We start from the raw sequence: 24,070 nt of genomic DNA on the forward strand, positions 1-24,070 counted from the left end.
TAGCGAGCCGAAAGGGAGGCGCGAGAGGGAGGGGGCACCGCACGGGACGTGGAAAGAGACATAAATATGGACCCACCCACTGCCGAGTGGCGTCCAGCAGTGTCCGCAGCAGCGGTGGTGGCGAGACGAGAGGCCGCTAAAACCCAAGCGCGGCCCGAGCCGAACCTGAACCTGAGGTGGAGAGATCGCACGCGCCCTCTGCCGCTTGTTCGTTCCTCGCGCTTGCCACCAGGCACCACCACACACATCCCAATCTCGCGAGGGCAAGCAGCAGGGTCTGCGGCGGCGGCGGCGGCGGCGGCAGCGCTTCCGGCTCCCCTTTCCCATTGGCCTCCACGATGGCGCTCCGCCTCAACGACGTCGCGCTCTGCCTCTCCCCGCCGCTCGCCGCCCGCCGCCGCCGCAGCCGCAGCCGCAGCAGCGGCAGGTTCGTCGCCGTCGCCTCCATGACGTCCGCCGTCTCCACCAAGTAAGCCGCCTGGCCTGGGGCCTCGCTCGTCACGACGGCCCTTTGCCCTCTCCCACTTTGCGGTTCCATTTCCCTTCCTCTCAACGATGGATAAGATACGAGGTAGATTTTGGTCCCTAGGATTGGATGGATAACCTGGCCGGTTCCTACGTCTGGCGGCGACGCGTACGCCGAGACGGTTCGCGACGGATTGATGCTTCGGCTTGGCTCACCGCGCGTTCGGTGTTCCGCCGTCCTCCGCTTGCAATGTTGGATGGATCAGGATTTATTGGGTGCCCGTGTCGGCGTTGTCAGATTCGTCCCTGTACGCGCCGAGCCCGGCCGTAGTCTCCGAGGCGGCAACGGCCGCACATGGGCGGCGCCCCTCGCTGCCTCCGCGGCTCAGAGGCGCAGTCCCGCCATTAAAGAATTCTACACGGGCGGTTCTTTTTCTCTGCGCTGCGCGGCGCGGGGCGGGACCGGAGCCTGGCCGCTCGCGTTCGGTTGAATCGCCTTCCCGTCGACACCGAGCGAGGGAAGCGAGGCCGTTTCTGATGCGCCAGTCCCTTTCAGAATTCCTTTGATGCCGTATTTCCTCCTTCCCCGGCATTAAATTTTCATGGGACCTTCAACTTTTCATCGGGGTGACCCTGGGCCCTGGCAGTTCGTCCTCGTCCTCCCCGCGTATCATCTGCTCTGCATTCTAGAATTGCTCCCGGAGTGGTACCATGCCATCTTTTAAATGCACTGCACAGGGTAGCTGGCGTGCTACCCCTTAGTCTACGGTTGAAGTGCCTAACTGCCTATAGTCATGGGGGTGATTCATGTTACTACTGTTTAGTCTGCAGCAGGCCAGCAGCGGAGGTGAAGACGCGTGTTTGCTGTCGAGGTTGGTCGATTTGGTATCTCTGTAGCCTGTACCAGTTCTTGGTGGCCTAGTTTGTTGGAATTTAATTTGATGGTGCCCCCACAGGACCATTGAACTCCTCAGTTGCTGGCTCATGGCACCACTTTGTTGTTCATGTGCTTGGGTTGATGGGATTTATGAAATCAATAAATAAAGTCTTAATGAAACTAACTGCTTGTGCCACATGCCTCATAGTCATATCATGTCAATTCAGGAAACACGAGGCACTTCAAAACCATGATTCCATAGGTACTGTCCTATTTTAAGTTTATCTAAGTGGGTTTTCAGCTAGAGTTCTAACTTAAGGAAGCCTACTTTGAGTCAAGCGTAGATTTGGCTGAAAGGTTAGAGAAACATAGCCAGGTACTCTTGTTACTTTACTCCTAGTTGCACTTGCACTCCGTCTCATTACTGCTGCTCTTTTTTGTATGGTTTCTTTGATACTTTGGTCAGTGATAGTTATGTGATGAAGTATTCTAGGGACTAAGACGTAGACGTTGATGATGTTCTGATAATTGTTATGCAATTCTTCTATTAATATGTACATGGTGGGGGCCACGTCATAATTTGTATGGGACACAGCATACGACTGTAGTCATGTAATATGGAAAAGGTCAGTGACATTAGCTACTAGTTAATGGCATTCATTCGCCTACCTGATAAGCTCTGCAGGTTAGAAGCCCAAGTACAATCTGGTTATTTGTGCACACTGTACTTCTTAAACCTTAAGCGCCCCCACCCACAAAGAAAGAAAGAAATGTAAAAGAAATAAAAAAAAAACTCACTAGGCGATTATCTTTTTGCTTTGCTTACTATCATATGCTAAATAATAGATTGTGCCACTCTCAGTATGTTGGGTAAGTCTACTATACAGTATGCAAAGATGAATGGGCCTGTTTGGGATAACTTTTTTTTGAAGAGCTTTTATGAGAATCTGGATAATCTAGTTATCACGAGAATCTGGATATCATAGGATTTACGTGCGGAGGAAGTTGAATGAGTCGGTATGGTTTAGGGTTTAGGAAGCAATGGATTCCTCCTATCGTGACGACTCGTCGGATTCTGCATTCACATTGATTTGGACAATTTCCACAAAAGTGATTCTCACATAAGCGGACCGAGAAACGAAGCGTTTGGTGGCCAGAAGCTGATTTTGACGGCCAAAATCTGGCTAGAAGACGAAACAAACAGGCCTCGTCAGCTCATTTCCTTCTAGATTTTGGTTTTCTTCCCATGACTTTTGCCTTTCCATCTGTTCCTTTCAATGCGATCTTGCTTGTTCATTACTTTTTATTTCAAAAGAAACGAGAGCAAGTATGGCTTTTAATACATTATAGTGGTTTAGATATATGAGCCATTTATGCGTGTGTGTGTGAGTGTGCTCCTCTGGCCCTCTGTTTATCCCCCATTCTCCCATGCTATACTAGCATAACTTACACATACTTTATACCTAATACAAGACAGGAAAATGATCTTAATATCTGAGTGCGCATAAATATGTTCATTGCAAACAAACTGGAGAGTACTGAGGCTCATCATCGCAGGCCTTCTGCTTCTGGGGTTAGATGTTTCTCACGGTCATGTCCATTAGTGACTTCTACTGTGCTTATAATCTCACTGGATTTTACAACCACAATCCCAATTATACCAGAACTGACCATATCGAAATCTTTCTTCTCCTAAGTTTAGATATGTTTCATAATATGTAACTAGTAACTAATCATACTTTTTGCCTGCAGGGTCGAGAATAAGAAGCCATTTGCTCCTCCAAGGGAGGTACATGTCCAGGTTACACATTCAATGCCACCTCACAAGATTGAAATTTTCAAGTCACTTGATGATTGGGCTAGAGATAATATCTTGACACATCTCAAGCCAGTCGAGAAGTGTTGGCAGCCACAGGATTTCCTCCCTGACCCAGCATCTGAAGGATTTCATGATGAAGTTAAGGAGCTCAGAGAACGTGCCAAGGAAATCCCTGATGATTATTTTGTTTGTTTGGTGGGAGACATGATTACCGAGGAAGCTCTACCAACATACCAGACTATGCTTAACACCCTCGATGGTGTCAGAGATGAGACAGGTGCAAGCCCCACTGCCTGGGCTGTTTGGACGAGGGCATGGACTGCTGAGGAGAACAGGCATGGTGATCTGCTCAACAAGTATATGTACCTCACTGGGAGGGTGGATATGAGGCAGATTGAGAAGACAATTCAGTATCTTATTGGCTCTGGAATGGTAACATATTCTCTCATCCATTTTTTTACTGAGTCTTGACACATTTTTTCAGCTCTTCATGCTTCTCAAGTGTTTATTTTGGCTTGTTGGGAGTTTGGTTCTTTGGCGAAATCATTTTGTTAGTAACTCAGTATGCTGTCATAATTTTTTTGAGCAACTGTTGTTCTGAATAATATTCAACCGTGGTTCCATTTCACGGTCATTGGTTAATTATCTTTTGTTCACTTCGTTTTTTTCTTCTTTAAATATAGGCTACTTCTTATAAATATGTAGGAGGACTAATATGTACTTTCTTTACTGTGTCCTTTTCAGGATCCTAGGACTGAGAATAATCCTTATCTTGGTTTCATCTACACCTCCTTCCAAGAGCGGGCGACCTTCATCTCACACGGGAACACTGCTCGTCACGCCAAGGACTTTGGCGACTTAAAGCTTGCACAAATCTGCGGCATCATTGCCTCGGATGAGAAGCGACATGAAACTGCGTACACCAAGATCGTGGAGAAGCTGTTTGAGATCGACCCTGATGGTACCGTGGTCGCTCTGGCTGACATGATGAGGAAGAAGATCTCAATGCCTGCCCACCTGATGTTTGACGGGCAGGACGACAAGCTGTTCGAGCACTTCTCCATGGTCGCGCAGAGGCTTGGCGTTTACACTGCCAGGGACTACGCCGACATCCTCGAGTTCCTCGTCGACAGGTGGAAGGTGGTGAACCTGACTGGTCTGTCGGGTGAAGGGAACAAGGCGCAGGACTACCTTTGCACCCTTGCTTCAAGGATCAGGAGGCTGGAGGAGAGGGCCCAGAGCAGAGCCAAGAAAGCAGGCACGCTGCCTTTCAGCTGGGTATACGGTAGGGACGTCCAACTGTGAGATCGGAAACCTGCTGCGGACTGCTTAGACAAGACCTGCTGTGTCTGCGTTACATAGTTCTCCAGGTTTTGACCAGATGGTCCCGTGTCGTCTTATAGAGCGATAGGAGAACGTGTTGGTCTGTGGTGTAGCTTTGTTTTTTATTTTTATTTTTCTGTTTTGATGTACAACCTGTGGCCGCATGAACTGGGGCGTGGAGATGGGAGCGACCATGCCGTTCTTTGTCTGTCGCTGGCGGTGTGTTTCGGTATGTTATTTCAGTCGTTCAGATCTGTTAAAAATTTTGTGAGCTATGCAGTTCAGTTCAGCTCTGTTCTGTTCGTTAGATACCCTAGGTTTCTCCGTGGCCTGAATTCTGCAGTGTCGAAAACAAAGCAGAGCTCCAACTGAAGTGTAGCTGACTACTTGACACATCCAGCATATATGTCTTCCAAAAAGGTCGACACATCTTGCAGACAATGAGCTCCAACCGACGAAAGAGCAGCTACCTTTCTGCTTGCACTGCAGATAAGCGGCATACGATTCATCTATCAGTTCGTGGAGTGGCATTTTTGCACTGCACTGCATAAACCACCCACCGGTCGTCGCTATTCTCGCTGCATCGGGAGATGTGGCTTAACGGGCACCGTGGTTAGGGCATTTCAGAGATCGACAAGTACTGGCCTGTGGACAAGAGCATATCCGGTTGAAGCGGTGCCCAGGCCCAGCAGAATGCAATACGTTTCCAAAATAAAAACCCAGCATGCAATATATGTGTCGCTCATGTGCATAATACAGTTGGTCAATATACGAAATGCTGTATACCAAGACAAGATAATATGCGCAGATGATATTCGCTTCCCTTGTATTGTATGGCAGCCATACACTGTACAAGTTGGGCAGAGGAGCCCGAAACGGCTTCTGCCCTTTCAGTCTTTGGCTCTTTGCCTTTGCCACCCGTTTATGCTGTGTTTTCTGTCCACGCGTGACGATGCATGCCTTGGCTATTTGTTCCAGTTCCAAGCTACGTGCTGCGGACAGATGGGATCAACCATCTCCTTGCCTTTTTTTTTGGGTCATATTAGCGGCCGCTGACAGATGGGATCAACCAGAGTAGAGATGTCAATGGGGACCCAATACCCGTTAACCCGTGGGGAATTCCCCTATTAGGGTACGGGTATGGGACAAAAATTGTCCCCATGGGTATGGATATGGGACAAAATCTCCACCCATTGGGTAAACGGGTATGGGTTTGAGAAGCAATAATCCGAACCCGATTACACATGGTTATTTCATACGTGTACACCTATCCTGTTTGTATGAATGAGTTGAGGCCGAGTCGGCCATCAAACCCGGCAGACTCCATTTCTTATATTGATCCCAAAGTACTGATTTCTTTTTTGATGGATGGATGAATGGATCATGGTTCATGGATGAGTGCTTGCCGATGTGGTGATGTATGAAATCTGGATAGTTTGTGCTAGATGTTAGTACCTAGCTATCCCTTAATTAGGGATGGGGACCCATTGAGGCCCCGAAACCCGAATGGGGATGAGTATGAGATGAGTTTTGTACCCATGATGGGTATGAGTATGAGTATGGAGATGTATCAAATATGATGGTGATGGGTCTGGGATGCTATAACCCGGTGAGGAATTACCCATTGACATCTCTAAACCAGAGGCTGCTGTTTTCGGGCTTTCGGCCACACCCGAGAGAAGGAACAGAGGAACAATTCGTTGGCGCCACCACCGTGAAATGAATGCTCCGGAAACAAATGGGAGCCGGGCCCTCTCTGTTGCGGCGGAATGCTGACAAAGCGACAAGCACAGTCCCCTCTGCCACCTGAAAAGAGGAACCCATTCGCCCGGCCCATTTGCAAATGCAGGGGATGCGGTGCGGATGGAAGCAGCAGCGATATGATGGTCTGTAGCTGATCTCGACTTTGATGGTTCAACTTGGACGTCCACAGGAGGGGTGGGCGTCAGCGATTGGTTCCATGCACCCGTATATCCATCAAATAAAAGGACGCACGCATGCATGCATCTACGCATATATCTGTCGATCAGGATTAATTCCCAAATCCTCTCGGTCTCGGATGACGAGAGTGGGAATTTGTACTGTGGACATCGGCCGTTGCAGGTAGCAAGTAGCAGCTCTTTTACTTCATTCGCAAAAGGTAAAAAAAAAATCTACAGAGGATGTCATTACGTTTGGTTTCTCGATGCATGGGTGGCCGCGTAGTTTAAACGGTGGGTTGTTAGAGCATGTACAACCTAGACACTGCTGCATGGTACTCAAAGTATAAGACATAACTAAAACATAACATAATACAATGGTCAGGTCTAAAACATATGTCTTACGATATTCATTATATCAATCAGAGCATTCAATAAATTAAAGTGACCAATCAGCTAGTCTTCCGTCTCGAACATAGAGCTAAGACACCATGTCTTTGTCAAGATACATGTCTTGAGTTTTTTTACATTTACCCCACTAGACATACTCTAAGACACAACTTAAGATAGCCATTGTATATGCCCTTAGCTAGCTAGCGTGGATATTTGTGTGTGCCTGCCTGCACATAGATGTTAATCCACTTATTATGCTCTGCCGTAATAACATGCGTTCTCGATGCAGGTGGACTTTTATTTTAAAGCTGACATCATGCTTGAGCGAAGGATCGAATAGACGACCAGAGAGCCGATAAAAATTCTTGTGCCGAAGCACCATTGGTTTGATTCTCAAAGTTCAATACAACACCAAAACTCTTAGAAATATAGACATTTTTCATATCATTTTAATTCCATAAATTAATATTATGATGATGACATATAAAAGATGATTACTCATAGAAATCATAATATCTAATATATCCATAACAATATAGATCATGAGAACATAAAGCACGTGAATCATATAAATATAATAAGCATATAAATATGGTACATGCATCATAACGGAACAACTGAATATAAATAAACAACAATAGGAACAATATGACTGAAAAATTAAAACAAACAGGTATGGTATTTTAATAGTATGAACAGACATTAGAAATATCATGATATGATATGACAGAACAGTTTGGATAATTCTATGGCTACATACGAAACAACAGAGATGAACATATGAAACATATATAATCTGCATAACGTAAAACAGTAAGGAACTGAATTGATCATACCCTCCCATACGCTCTGAGGATCCTGCTCCTTGTTCAACTTCTCTTGTCATCCGTGCCAGATGAAGACGCCAGGAAGAAGAAGATGGTCACCAGTGATGAAGACAACGACGGATGTTGGGCAGTCGCGTAGACGCTCCCAAAAAACCTAATTGTCGATCCCCCGTGCAAGGTCTCGAACGGTAAGGGCTTCGAAGGCACCTGCTCTCTCGCACCTCTATGCGCGCAGAGTTACGAGATGGAAATACCCACTCTTGCGGCTGGACTGTGATTCTGAAATGGTTCTGTTCTCGTGTACCAAGCGACAGACGGCTCTCCTTTTAACCTCATCGCGGAAAGGAAGCTGAAGGAGAAGAGTCTCGCATGCGGCTGACAAAGAGACGAGCAACTGAAAGGTCTCGCATGCGACACGCCAAGAGACGGACAACTGAAAGGCTTTAACCCGGAGTTGAAACTCCCGTGGTTAATGAGTGCTAAAAATTAACACAACCACGCCTCGCCCGCTTGCCGCCTGCCTGCCTACCTGCCTTGCCACGCCACGCCACGAGCTCGAGCCCGGCCCGGCCAGCGGCGGCGGCGGCGCGCGCACGTGGCACGCTCTTGTTCGTTTCTTGACTTCTCAAATTAAGTGGAATAATTCTCACCATATAAGTCAAACCAACGACCCTTGGACTTCCAATATGGTACTATTGGTATTCTCCACCATTACACACCATAGAGTTTATTAAATAAATGGGCCAAGCCCATAAAAGATCCAACAATCCCCACCAAACTCTAGGGTTTGTAATGATGAAGTATCAGAATCACAATCCTTTGATATACCAGTGTTTCGATGGAGACTGTTAAGTTGAACATCCATCTAGAATAAGAGTTTCACTCATTCACAACTGAACAATGGACTAAGCCTTGAATTGACAGTTTTGTGCGAAATGAGATTCGCTCAAATCCTTTGCTGATACTAGGCTGCAAAAGGGCATCCCCGCTGTTTAGAAGCATATAAGTTACACTTCAGTGCCTTTCATGAGTATTTAGGGATTACCCAAGTCCCATAGACTGTGACCAACAGTCTGACTCATATAGGTGTACTCCTCAGAAGATGTTCTGTAGGACAACATCTCACCTTTATAAGACTTTTGGAATACATTAAGGTACATACCATCCTGCCTTACAGATAGGAAAGATGTGCATCAGAAATGAGTTGAAGGAAGGGATCTTTCCTCACAATCTACTCCTAGCTTGTTTCTCCACTCTACATCACGGGATCTCCGATCACATAGAGCATGTTACCACTAGAGTATATTTCACATGGGTCTCATACCCATTTCTCTCGATGCACTTTCTATCACATTGCGTGACAGACCCTTAGTGAATTGATCTGCCAGATTATTTGATGTGGGGACATAATCCTCTATAATAACTCCGGAGTTTTTCAGCTTTCTGACAGATTTCAATCTCCTCTTAACATGCCTTATAGACTTCATGTTATTCCTAGAACTGTTAACCTTTGTAATCACCGTTTGGTTGTCACAGTTCATGGAAATAGCCGGTATCGATTTTTCAACTACCGATAAATCCAATAGAAAATCACGAAGCCACTCGGCCTCAGCCCCAGCAGTGGCTAATGCTGCGAGTTCTGCTTCCATTGTAGACTCCATTAAGAAATCCAGTTGGCATCACAATAGCCTTCCAGCACTTTTGGGTTTCTAGTATAATGAATACCGTATGTCATAGTACCTTTCAAATACCGCAACACTCTCTCAAGAGCACGCCAGTGATCATCTCCTGGTTTTGACACAAACCGACTTAGCTTACTCACAACATATGAGATGTCTGGCCTTGTTGCACTTGCAAGGTACATGAGCGAGCCAATGATCTGGGAGTATGTCAATTGATCCCTTGCTATTCTTCGATTCTTTCTTAATAGCATGCTAGGGTCATAAGGTGTTGGAGCAAGATCACAATCACTAAAACCAAAGCGACTCAATACCTTTTCCACATAATGGGATTGTAACAAAGTTACCCCACCATCAGCTTCTCTAACAAGCTTGATGTTTAGAATGACGTCAACTTCTTCCAAATCTTTCATTTCAAAATTTCTTGATAGAAGATTTTTAACTTCCTCAATCACATTGAGATTTGATCCAAAGATCAAGATGTCATCAACATAAAGGCACAACATAACAGACTCACCCCCACCATAGCGATAATATACACACACGTGTCAGATTCATTTACAGCAAAACCAGCAGCTGTAAGAGTATTATCAAACTTTTCATGCCATTGCTTAGGTGCTTGTTTTAGGCCATACAATGATTTTATCAACCTGCACACCTTGTTCTCTTGACCATCCGCAAAGAACCCTTCTAGCTGATCCATGTAGATCTCCTCATCCAACTCTCCATTTAGGAAAGCTGTCTTAACATCCATCTGATGAATGATAAGACCATAAGAGGCTGCCACAGCTATTAATGTGCGAATCGTAGTCAATCGAGCCACTGGTGAGTAGGTATCAAAGAAATCTTCACCCTCTTTTTGGGTATATCCTTTGGCCACAAGCCTTGCCTTGTACCTCTCAATTGTACCATCAGGCCTAAGCTTTTTCTTGAAGATCCATTTGCAGCCTATAGGTTGACAACCATAAGGATGGTCAACGACCTCCCAAGTTCCATTAGACATAATAGATTCCATCTCACTCCTTACTGCTCCCTTCCATAAGTCAGCATCAGGAGAGGAATATGCCTCACTAATGGTAGTTGGTGTGTCTTCCACAAGGTACACTATAAAGTCATTACCAAAGGATTTTGCAACCGTCTGTCTCTTGCTCTTTCGAGTGACTATAGTGTCATCCTCCTCAGGGATGTGCACGTGAGGATCCTCGGCATGATCTATAGGAATAGACAGTTCGTGCTCATGGGGAATTATAGTCTCATGACTTGTATCACTAGGTGTATTCTTCATGGGAAACTCATTCTCAAAAAATATTGTGTCTCTTGATTCCATGATAGTATCAATATACATATCAGGCACATCAGATTTTATAATTAAGAACTTATACCCAGTGCGGTGAAAGGAGTACCCAAGGAATACACAATCAACAGTTTTAGGCCCAAGTTTACACTTTTTGTTGATTGGCACATTCACTTTAGCCAAGCAACCCCAAGTGCGCAAATATGAGAGATTTAATCTTCTCTTTTCCCATTCCTCAAATGGTGTGATTTCCTTGTTCTTTGTTGGAACTCTATTCAGGACATGACACGCTGTCAAAATCGCCTCACCCCACCATGCCTTAGATAATCCCACTGTACTCAACATGGCATTCACGAAATCTGTTAGAGTGCAGTTTTTCCTTTCAGTAATCCCATTGGATTGTGGTGAGAATGGCGGTGTCCTCTCATGAATAATACCATGTTCCACGCAGAACTCATCGGAAACATTAGAGAAATATTCTCCACCTCGATCGGACCTTAACCGTTTTATTTTCCTCTCAAGTTGGTTCTCAACTTCAGCCTTATAGGTCTTAAAATAACTAAACGCTTCATCTTTTGTTTTTAAGAGATACACATAGCAAAATCTGGTGGAGTCATCTATAAAAGTGAGAAAGTATCTTTTACCACCTTTTGTCAAAATTCCATTCATCTCACACAGATCAGAATGAACAAGTTCTAGAGGTGCCAAATTTCTCGCCTCAGCAGCCTTGTGAGGCTTGCGGGGTTGTTTTGATTCAACACACACATGGCACTTAGACTTTTTGACCAAGTTAAATTTAGGAATTAGATTTAGATTTGCTAACCGCATAAGACAACCAAAGCTTGCATGATAAAAACGTGAATGCCATAAATCTGACTCATCAGAAAAATTAACAGAATGCACCATTTTATTACACACATCATGCAGTGATAAGCGAAACAAACCTCCACAGTCATATCCTTTACCAATAAAAATACCATGTTTCGACACAACACATTTATTTGACTCAAGAACAACTTTGTATCCATCTCTACATAGCATCGAAGCACTAACGAGATTCTTCTTGATAGAGGGCACATGTTGCACGCTCTTCAATGGCACCGTCTTTCCCGAAGTAAACTTCAGAATGACCGTACCAACACCAAGAACATGAGCACGCGACCCATTTCCCATTAACAAGGCGCCAGACCTCCTGACCTAGTAGGAAGTTGTCACACCCGTTTCCAAGGGCAGAGCCGGGTGCATAGCATATGTGTGCCAGGATCTATTTCCACACATATGTTGACGTCACAAGTGTAATATATCAAAAGAACAATGCATAAGAGCGTAAATAACGATTATATTAACATATTACACTTCAAGCAGACATAATGTCTTAACCTTTATTCATCAAAGTACAGCGAACATGGACATCCATCCACAGGAAGATGACCGGGGGTATCACTAGACTAGCATCCGTGGAGCTTAGCATCATATCTTCATCTGCAAACTTCTGATCAAAATTAAGCAAGGGTGAGCTCACTTATGGTCGGGGCTCAGCAAGTGGGGGAAAAACTAATGCAAGGTAACAAGGTGAGGCTGAGGTTGAGCAGTAAGCATTTTAGTTGGTCAATATTTTATTATCAACACCTGTCTTACTAATAAGTGTGAATCCCAAGTACTCCCATTAAACAAAGGTATAAGAGTATATCAAAAACACTTAAGTGAAACCACTTAAGCAAACCATTGGTAGATCATCGGATCTCGATTTATTTCCATCTTCAAGTTCAATTATCATGTGAGGAGTCCAGGCTGCTCATAACCGTGAGCACGGCTGATATATCAGTTTTACACTCTGCAGAGGTGGCGCATCTTTACCCATGAGTCGCGATTCCCTTCTAGCCCGGGTTAGCTAGACCCGTATTCACTTCCGAGGTGAATGGCCAGGGTCTCACTACGAGGCTTCTCCCTAGAGTCCTCATTACGCAAATGCTGGAAATGGTCAAACTGCATAAGGCACACCTACCGTAACCAACTTATAGTCCGGACCACAGGGTAAAGCTTTAGGAACTATGCCCGTATCCAATCTGCCTGAGCCGGTACTATAAGCGCTTGCCAGATGCCCCCGTTCCGGTCGACCACGACCAGCACCCAACATAAGACTTCCCTAGTTATTTAGCCAAGACCAGAGCCATGATAGTTCTCATGGTAGCACTGTTTTCCCGGGTGGTCACTCCATGTTCCAATTAATATGCAATAATCTTGTTTAACCATCGGGTTAACAACAATAAAGTAAACTTACCATTTGGAACATTAATATCATAAACAGGAGTGACTGCATAAATTTAAAGTTGTAGCAATAGCATAGCTACTTGATTAGATCATAATCCCAGGTTAAACAAGGAGTAAGGTTGGAAAGGTTAGGGGTGTCTAAATAGGTAACCCATCAAATTATGCATATATTCATCGAAGAATAAACTTTATTAAATGTATTGTTTGGGATCAAACAGAGTATGCAGAGGGAGAAGTCCACTTGCCTTGCTTATTGAAAACTTGAGGGTCTTCCACGGGTAGGAATATATCTTGATCCTTAACTACTAGATCAACCACTGAATATCACACAAACAAACAAGAAGAACAAACACCACTCAATAACATACAACATTCACCATACGTAAAGCTAAAAGAAAGCCTAACGAAAATAGCGTTCGCTTTTTAAAACATCGCACGTAATGGTTATAATAAAAAGGTATTCTCAAAAGTGTGTGATCTATACTTTATAAAACAAGACATGAGCTTAAAATATCTTAATTAAAATATTCAAATATTAAGTTCACCAAATTAATCTTTTATAAAACGCCATATGTGATACGTCTAAGATCAAGGGTTTATAAGACGATAAAACACGTTATAACAATATTAAACCTTTTTAACATTTTAGAAAAGATATATGTTATATCTAATGTTAATGGGCTACTAATCACGTTATTAATTGTAGAAGCATTATGGAGCATATTATTAATCATTCACTTATGACAAATTAAGATATAAGTCTAAATAGGTTTTATGTGAAAAGATCATTATTATTAAACACCTATTTATGAAAAGTTATGATATATGCTTTAATGAACTTTTATGTAAAAGACAATGAACAATAATTATATTTTATTTTTATTAGAAAGTACATGTCCTATATTTTATTAAGAAAGCTATATACAAAACAAATATGTAAACTAACATTTTAATTATAAAAAGGACATGAACACTAATTTTCTTTATTTTATCCTTTAAGAAAAGCTAAGTGATTCGTATATAACGTGGACTAAATTTGATGAAAAGAATAATTAAACCTATATTACTAGTTATGAACAAATTGCATATAGGTTTAATTAATAAATTAAAAAGATAATTAATCTACTATTTGTCTTTAGTTTTAATTTGAGAACTAATGATCTCATTATTAAATAAGGAAATTGTATTCAACATTATATATAAACTATGATTTTAGTTTACGAAAGCAAGAACACTAATTAATACATTTTAACACTTATTTTTTTTAAAAAACAACTCTATATTACTTTTAAACATTATGACACATGATACATCATCATTTGTAAAAACTTGAATATAAGGCTAAATCAAGTTTTATGGGAAATATAATTAGACAATATTTACCTTTTATTTTTATTAAGAAACATATGGTCTACATTTTTATTTTTATTAAAAATCTATACTTTAGCAACTATACGAATCATAATTCAATCTAAATATGAAAACTATTAAGAAAACTATTTGAACATATTTAATGCATAATTATGAAACTAACAAAATCCATTTTTATTTTATTTAGATTTCTTATGTGTATTTTATTACAAGAATTATCGTAGGGACAAAAATAAAATTAACAGTAGACGTGGGAGTTAGCTTTGCAAAATTTGCGTTATCTTCTACCTTCGTTCTTGCTGACAGCTGAGGAGCAGAGTACGCCGGAGCAGAACACGGGGCAAACGGGCTTCGATGGCGTGGTCGTCACGGTGCTGGCGCTGGGTTCGGACGACTGTACAACGTCGACAGCACGACGAGGCTGAGCATTGACATCAACGAACGCGAACACGATGAGCAAGGTCGGACGACGCAGGGACGATGGTGGTGGTACTTGATATCGGCACGGCAACTACGTTGAGCGGGCACGGCAATCGACGAGCTAGCAGAGAACTCGGCAACGAGGTAGCAGCAAGCAGAGCGAAGGTTCTCCGGTGGCACGGTGGTTGCGGGCGTGGCATGAACACGAGCAGAGCGAGGGAGAGAGAGCGAGCGAGCTTGGGAGAGAGGGGTCAGCTCGGCCTCCATTTTATAGGCGAGGGCGAGGGGAGATGAGAGGGCACAGCGGCATCTTCAAGCACCATGAATGACGTTCATCAATGGGGAGAGGGAGTAATGGGGGAGGGAGAGAAAACGGACGGCAGTAAACTCCATTACTCGCGAACAAGAAACGGACGGGGCTCGACACGGCGGTGTCGCGGCGGCTGGGCTTCGGGCGTCGGATGGCTTGCATGCAGGGACGCATGGCGCGGTGCACGAGGGCTCGGGCGGTGTCGGTCTCTGGCGTCCAGGCGGGCGTCGAGGCGGGGTCCTGGGCGGTGTCGGGCTGGGCACTGTAGGGGGGCGTGGTCGGGAGGTGACGGCTGGGTGCTCGGCTTGGCTTCCTGGGCGCAGGCGGGTGTCACGGCGCAGGGGCTCGGGGTCGTGGATGGCCGAGCGCGGGTGGCCGGGTTCTGGCGTGGCGGCTTGGTCCTTGGAGCTGCGCGCGGGCGGTTGAGAGCAGAGGGAAGGAGAGAGAGAGAAGAGAGAGGGAGGAAACGGCTCTTGGCGGCGGCTGGGAGCAGGGAGAGGGAGCAGGGCGCGGCTGGCTAGGGTAGGAGAGGAGGCGGCGGCCGGCTGTTGAGCCTTGGTGGGCCGATTCGGCCAGCTAGGTTAGATTAGGTTTTGTTTTGTTTTTTTTCTTCTTTTTTTATTTCCTTTTCAAATTTCGAAATACATATTTAAATAATCATAAAATTCGTAAGAATCAAACTAAAATTATTTATAAATAACAAATTAATTCTTGGACTAATATTTATTATATTATTTATGTGAATTTTTATTTAAGAAGAAATGATATTCCATATTCAAAATCAATCATGAGCATTCAAAAAACATTCCAAAGGCAAATAAATAACGAACACTTAAGAGAAAATTAATTATCATAAATATCATTATTAACTAAATGTATTATTTTTATTTAATGATTTTCATAGTGTCACAAATCTACCCCTCTTAAAAAGAATCTCGTCCTCGAGATTAAGAAAGGCTAGCAAGAAAACAAAGGTGATACATGGTTTATTTGTAGGTTCTTAGTTCTCATTGAACTCCTCCAAACTTAAGGAACTTCCTTACTTCTTTGCTCCGAAATGTATACTAATCAAGCGACCTTCGTCATCATACTTATAAAATGGTGGGTCTTCTGAATTATTGCTTAGGTCATGCCTGGCAGCTTTCTTCTTTATTCGGTCTATACGCTTCTTGGGGCATTCACGAATAAGATGTCCTTCATTTTTGCAATAGTAGCAAGCACCTCTTGCTTTGAGTTCTTTGCGAGTCAACTTTGCTTGATCAACAGGGGGTGAGGGTTGATTGGGTGTCTGTATCTCATGTAGCGGAGCCTGACTTGATTCTTCTGTTTGGGTATCCATGTGTTTCGTGGCTTTTGCTTGTGGTTGAGGGGGACTAATCATGTATCCAAACATTTTTCTATTCCTTTTATTGTTCCTCATTCCATTCATCGAATATCTCGGTGACTCATTTTTCTCGTTCATAGTTGTTAAGGTAGGAATATTGTCATTGGCACCATTTACTTCATTTCCATTAAGGTTCGTCATCTAGTCAGAGGGTAAAAGAGTTAGTGAGATAGATTGCATAAGAAGCTTGTATGACATTAAGATAAAGAGCTAACACAGTGTTTTGGTTTCCAATATAAGATTAGTTAAGGAACAAGGATGGTTTCGGATTTCTATTGGCTTCATCATACTTTGAGAGTTTACAGGTGCTATATTCCTTAACAAAGATCTTTTGAACCTTATAGATTTTAGAGCTTGATATCCAAATCATCTTTCTGATCCAACGGTATTTCTTTGAGCACAAATTGAGAGAAAGACTTGAGTGGGACTTTAGGGCAACTAGAGTAGAGCATCACATTGTTTGCATATAGTAGATGACACCACACTTTATTCTCTTTTAAAAGAGGCAAAACACAATAGGTGCGAGAGATTTTCCAAATTTATTCATATATCACTTAGCACAATTACAAATCTTGAAAGGGGCAACACCTTGACATTTTTTTCGTGAGACATACTCCTTCTAGCTAATTGATATATTATTCTTCCTTATCAGATGTACCAATCTTCAGTGCTGGAGGTCGGTCGTCTTCAACTACTATTCTTTCTCCAGATGGAGTTTCCAAACACATGGTTCTCTCAGTATGTTGGATTACTGCTTTAGTTCTTTGTAACCAATTCTTTCCAAGAATCACATCCTTTCTCATTGATTCTATCACTAGGAGATCAGCTGAAAAATCTATCCCGTTGATTTTAATACTTACTTTCGGACATATGTAGTTTACTAACATTTTTCCTTCGGGTGTACTGATGGTCTTCCTTGATCTTAAGGGACACTTAAAGATACCATACTTTGTTGCAAACTGGGCACTGATAAAAAAATGCGTTGTACAAGGATCATATAACACGGTGGCGATGGTTGTGTGAATGACTAGTGTTCCAAAAATTACTGTATCATCACTTGGACTGGTTCCTGTCACTACATAACTTATCTTTCTTGTGGTCTCTTTCAGTTGTTTACTCTTTGTTGATGCATGGGTTTGAGGGTGTTGTCTTTTCTTTTGGACCTTATTGATCTCCACATCCTTCTTAGGACAACCATTAACAAGATGGTCGGTATCACCACAGCCAAAGCAAGCACGACTTGATAAGTTACATGGTGGAGTTATCTTTACTGTGTTGGTAGAAGTTTCTGTGCATTTTTGTTCATATTCCATGTCTGAAGACTGAGATATCTTCATCTCGGAGGTGATCTGTAGTGAACTTTTCTCAGGACAGTTACGGAAGTAATGACCTTCACGTCCACATTGATAGCAAGCTTTTCTTGAAGTTATTTCTTGACTTTTTCCATTCCCTTTTTGTTTCTTGGATCTGATGCGACGACGAGGCTGAAACTGTGTGCATGTAATAGTCCATCCATCAATGTAACACTCATGTGTTTCTTCTTGGGGTTGAGCATCCTTGTGATGTTTCCTTTTTGGAAAACCTGGTAATTCATCGTCTGATAGTGCATCTGCTTTTAGTTGTTCTTGGGGAGACCATTGACTTTTTATGCCAGAAAACAAAATCCGATTCTTCTGTTTTGTAGTTTCACTTTCGTTTGTACTGATCTGGCGACAAGGAATTCCATAGTACTCACAACAACAACATGTTCCAAGGTCACTTGTCGGTTGGTTCGGTTGTGCATTCTTTTGTGTCTTGAATGTCTGTTCATCAGCTGTTTTATTTAGAGTGTTGTTTTGACTTGCCAACACACCGTATTCTTTGCACTTAGTGACATCACTTGTAGTTGACATTCCAAGGTCTGACATCTGTATGGGTATGGAAGAATAGAAGGGACGAAAAGGTTGAGCAAAGACAGATTATAGAGGGCAGAGAAAACCCATCTATCTAAGGTTTTACCTAGCTAGCTGATGTCGTTGTGGACAAAAGTCACACAATACACCAACAATCATTTCAAAGAAACAAATCAAACATGAACACAAAGGACAATGAACTCAAGCATACCAGCACAACACAATCCAATTCTACTCATTCAACCAAAACAAAAGGTGAGACAAGGTTTGGAATAAGAAAGATATTATAAAAATCAAGGAGTTGGGTAAGAATTATCAAGGAGTTAGACAAGACATATTTGTTGGTGGCCAAGAGTAAAATAAGATAACCATGAACTATTAAAGTGAGGATAAATGATACAACCAAGGATATGAGGTGAGTTAGGGAGAAAGCTTTATCAAGGAGACAAAATAGAGAGGCATAGGTTTAATATATCAAGGTAGATATTGTGCAAGAGTGGCAATACAATGGCACGAAAGCAAAAGTATAAGAATTCAATAGGGAGAAAGCATTATCAAGTAGAGAAGTAGAGAGGCAAAAGTTTAATATATCAAGGTAGATATTGCGCAAGGGTGGCAATACAATGGCACGAAAACAAAAGTATAAGGAGTCACGGGTTATATAGCAATATTAGAGATTAGAAAACCACTATGATATAATATCGCCTTTACCGATCTAGTCGAAAATCTTAATACTGAAGAACTATCCTATCAACCTAGCAAAGAAGTCACATAATAGATCCAAGAGATCTATAACGAAAACTTCTTGTGGGACGGGGATACGACAGAGAATGGGGCATCTTCAATAGCTTCTAAAGGTTTCCTTCCGGTAGACTTCACTTCAAGTTCCACAATCCTAACTTGATCATCTTGTAGTGCTTCTGAGTAGAGTCTTCTAATAGACAAAAATCAGACTAGAAGAGTTGAAAATAAAAGAGACGAGTTTTGATATAAAGTAAGTTTTTATGGAGGACAATATATCAAGGTTTTGAAAGACTGACTGGGCTTTCCATTTCTAACTAATCTAGCGACCTACGGTCACATTGCTTTGATACCACTTCTGTCACACCCGGTTCCAGGGGGTAGAACCGAGCGCATAGCATATGTGTGCCAGGATCTATTTCCACACATATGTTGACGTCACAAGTGTAATATATCAAAAGAACAATGCATAAGAGCGTAAATAACGATTATATTAACATATTACACTTCAAGCAGACATAATGTCTTAACCTTTATTCATCAAAGTACAGCGAACATGGACATCCATCCACAGGAAGATGACCGGGGGTATCACTAGACTAGCATCCATGGAGCTTAGCATCATATCTTCATCTGCAAACTTCTGATCAAAATTAAGCAAGGGTGAGCTCACTTATGGTCGGGGCTCAGCAAGTGGGGGGAAAACTAATGCAAGGTAACAAGGTGAGGCTGAGGTTGAGCAGTAAGCATTTTAGTTGGTCAATATTTTATTATCAACACCTGTCTTACTAATAAGTGTGAATCCCAAGTACTCCCATTAAACAAAGGTATAAGAGTATATCAAAAACACTTAAGTGAAACCACTTAAGCAAACCATTGGTAGATCATCGGATCTCGATTTATTTCCATCTTCAAGTTCAATTATCATGTGAGGAGTCCAGGCTGCTCATAACCGTGAGCACGGCTGATATATCAGTTTTACACTCTGCAGAGGTGGCGCATCTTTACCCATGAGTCGCGATTCCCTTCTAGCCCGGGTTAGCTAGACCCGTATTCACTTCCGAGGTGAATGGCCAGGGTCTCACTACGAGGCTTCTCCCTAGAGTCCTCATTACGCAAATGCTGGAAATGGTCAAACTGCATAAGGCACACCTACCGTAACCAACTTATAGTCCGGACCACAGGGTAAAGCTTTAGGAACTATGCCCGTATCCAATCTGCCTGAGCCGGTACTATAAGCGCTTGCCAGATGCCCCCGTTCCGGTCGACCACGACCAGCACCCAACATAAGACTTCCCTAGTTATTTAGCCAAGACCAGAGCCATGATAGTTCTCATGGTAGCACTGTTTTCCCGGGTGGTCACTCCATGTTCTAATTAATATGCAATAATCTTGTTTAACCATCGGGTTAACAACAATAAAGTAAACTTACCATTTGGAACATTAATATCATAAACAGGAGTGACTGCATAAATTTAAAGTTGTAGCAATAGCATAGCTACTTGATTAGATCATAATCCCAGGTTAAACAAGGAGTAAGGTTGGAAAGGTTAGGGGTGTCTAAATAGGTAACCCGTCAAATTATGCATATATTCATCGAAGAATAAACTTTATTAAATGTATTGTTTGGGATCAAACAGAGTATGCAGAGGGAGAAGTCCACTTGCCTTGCTTATTGAAAACTTGAGGGTCTTCCACGGGTAGGAATATATCTTGATCCTTAACTACTAGATCAACCACTGAATATCACACAAACAAACAAGAAGAACAAACACCACTCAATAACATACAACATTCACCATACGTAAAGCTAAAAGAAAGCCTAACGAAAATAGCGTTCGCTTTTTAAAACATCGCACGTAATGGTTATAATAAAAAGGTATTCTCAAAAGTGTGTGATCTATACTTTATAAAACAAGACATGAGCTTAAAATATCTTAATTAAAATATTCAAATATTAAGTTCACCAAATTAATCTTTTATAAAACGCCATATGTGATACGTCTAAGATCAAGGGTTTATAAGACGATAAAACACGTTATAACAATATTAAACCTTTTTAACATTTTAGAAAAGATATATGTTATATCTAATGTTAATGGGCTACTAATCACGTTATTAATTGTAGAAGCATTATGGAGCATATTATTAATCATTCACTTATGACAAATTAAGATATAAGTCTAAATAGGTTTTATGTGAAAAGATCATTATTATTAAACACCTATTTATGAAAAGTTATGATATATGCTTTAATGAACTTTTATGTAAAAGACAATGAACAATAATTATATTTTATTTTTATTAGAAAGTACATGTCCTATATTTTATTAAGAAAGCTATATACAAAACAAATATGTAAACTAACATTTTAATTATAAAAAGGACATGAACACTAATTTTCTTTATTTTATCCTTTAAGAAAAGCTAAGTGATTCGTATATAACGTGGACTAAATTTGATGAAAAGAATAATTAAACCTATATTACTAGTTATGAACAAATTGCATATAGGTTTAATTAATAAATTAAAAAGATAATTAATCTACTATTTGTCTTTAGTTTTAATTTGAGAACTAATGATCTCATTATTAAATAAGGAAATTGTATTCAACATTATATATAAACTATGATTTTAGTTTACGAAAGCAAGAACACTAATTAATACATTTTAACACTTATTTTTTTTAAAAAACAACTCTATATTACTTTTAAACATTATGACACATGATACATCATCATTTGTAAAAACTTGAATATAAGGCTAAATCAAGTTTTATGGGAAATATAATTAGACAATATTTACCTTTTATTTTTATTAAGAAACATATGGTCTACATTTTTATTTTTATTAAAAATCTATACTTTAGCAACTATACGAATCATAATTCAATCTAAATATGAAAACTATTAAGAAAACTATTTGAACATATTTAATGCATAATTATGAAACTAACAAAATCCATTTTTATTTTATTTAGATTTCTTATGTGTATTTTATTACAAGAATTATCGTAGGGACAAAAATAAAATTAACAGTAGACGTGGGAGTTAGCTTTGCAAAATTTGCGTTATCTTCTACCTTCATTCTTGCTGACAGCTGAGGAGCAGAGTACGCCGGAGCAGAACATGGGGCAAACGGGCTTCGATGGCGTGGTCGTCACGGTGCTGGCGCTGGGTTCGGACGACTGTACAACGTCGACAGCACGACGAGGCTGAGCATTGACATCAACGAACGCGAACACGATGAGCAAGGTCGGACGACGCAGGGACGATGGTGGTGGTACTTGATATCGGCACGGCAACTACGTTGAGCGGGCGCGGCAATCGACGAGCTAGCAGAGAACTCGGCAACGAGGTAGCAGCAAGCAGAGCGAAGGTTCTCCGGTGGCACGGTGGTTGCGGGCGTGGCATGAACACGAGCAGAGCGAGGGAGAGAGAGCGAGCGAGCTTGGGAGAGAGGGGTCGGCTCGGCCTCCATTTTATAGGCGAGGGCGAGGGGAGATGAGAGGGCACAGCGGCATCTTCAAGCACCATGAATGACGTTCATCAATGGGGAGAGGGAGTAATGGGGGAGGGAGAGAAAACAGACGGCAGTAAACTCCATTACTCGCGAACAAGAAACGGACGGGGCTCGACACGGCGGTGTCGCGGCGCCTGGGCTTCGGGCGTCGGATGGCTTGCATGCAGGGACGCATGGCGCGGTGCACGAGGGCTCGGGCGGTGTCGGTCTCTGGCGTCCAGGCGGGCGTCGAGGCGGGGTCCTGGGCGGTGTCGGGCTGGGCACTGCAGGGGGGCGTGGTCGGGAGGTGACGGCTGGGCGCTCGGCTTGGCTTCCTGGGCGCAGGCGGGTGTGACGGCGCAGGGGCTCGGGGTCGTGGATGGCCGAGCGCGGGTGGTCGGGTTCTGGCGTGGCGGCTTGGTCCTTGGAGCTGCGCGCGGGCGGTTGAGAGCAGAGGGAAGGAGAGAGAGAGAAGAGAGAGGGAGGAAACGGCTCTTGGCGGCGGCTGGGAGCAGGGAGAGGGAGCAGGGCGCGGCTGGCTAGGGTAGGAGAGGAGGCGGCGGCCGGCTGTTGAGCCTTGGTGGGCCGATTCGGCCAGCTAGGTTAGATTAGGTTTTGTTTTGTTTTTTTTTTCTTTTTTTTTATTTCCTTTTCAAATTTCGAAATACATATTTAAATAATCATAAAATTTGTAAGAATCAAACTAAAATTATTTATAAATAACAAATTAATTCTTGGACTAATATTTATTATATTATTTATGTGAATTTTTATTTAAGAAGAAATGATATTCCATATTCAAAATCAATCATGAGCATTCAAAAAACATTCCAAAGGCAAATAAATAACGAACACTTAAGAGAAAATTAATTATCATAAATATCATTATTAACTAAATGTATTATTTTTATTTAATGATTTTCATAGTGTCACAGAAGTGAACATAGAGACATTAGCACACACATGAATGTTTGTACCACTATCCATCCACCACTCAGGTGAATTACAAACTGAAAGAACAAATGGTAAAGAATTACCATACCCAGATGTTCCATCTCTAGTTTCAGTGGTTACAACATTAGCAGATTTCTTGTCCTGTGTGAACTTGCGATCAGGGCACTCTCTAGCCCAATATTGATCACTGCCACAGACAAAGCATCCTCCCTTTGCCTTGTTATTGTTGTTGTGCTTCTTTTTAAACTGTGCTGTTCGAACAGGTTTATTTGTGTTCTCTTGTTTGTTCTGGTTTTTCTTCTTGTTAAACTTGCGGAAGTTTCTCTTTTGCACCACATTAGCAGTAGAGGTCTCAACACCTTTTCCACTGCCCTTTGTTCTAGCCCTTTCCTCAACATCAAGAGTACCAATGAGCTCTTCCACATTGAACTCTTGTCTCTTATGTTTGAGAGAGGTAGCAAAGTCCTTCCAAGAAGGTGGCAACTTGGCGATTATACCGCCAGCCACAAACTTGTCAGGCAAAGGATAAGGAAAAAGCTCAAGTTCCTTAGCTAGTGCCTGAAACTCATGAGCCTGTTCCACTGCAGATCGGTTCTCAACCAGCTTGTAGTCATACAGCTGCTCCATGAG

The 24,070-nt window shown here is 42.2% G+C and overlaps 1 protein-coding gene across 1 annotated transcript; it reads left to right on the top strand.

Moving 5' to 3' along the window:
* Positions 1-207: 207 nt before the first annotated feature.
* LOC100191672 (uncharacterized) lies at positions 208-4,742 on the top strand. The gene is made up of 3 exons (NM_001137101.1): positions 208-469; positions 3,095-3,593; positions 3,906-4,742. Exons 1-3 carry the CDS (start codon positions 339-341, stop codon positions 4,464-4,466), a joined length of 1,191 nt encoding a protein of 396 aa, NP_001130573.1. The 5' UTR covers positions 208-338; the 3' UTR covers positions 4,467-4,742.
* Positions 4,743-24,070: the final 19,328 nt, after the last annotated feature.

This window comes from Zea mays, chromosome 3 (assembly GCF_902167145.1).
Source record: "Zea mays cultivar B73 chromosome 3, Zm-B73-REFERENCE-NAM-5.0, whole genome shotgun sequence".
NCBI classification, from domain to species: Eukaryota; Viridiplantae; Streptophyta; class Magnoliopsida; order Poales; family Poaceae; genus Zea; species Zea mays.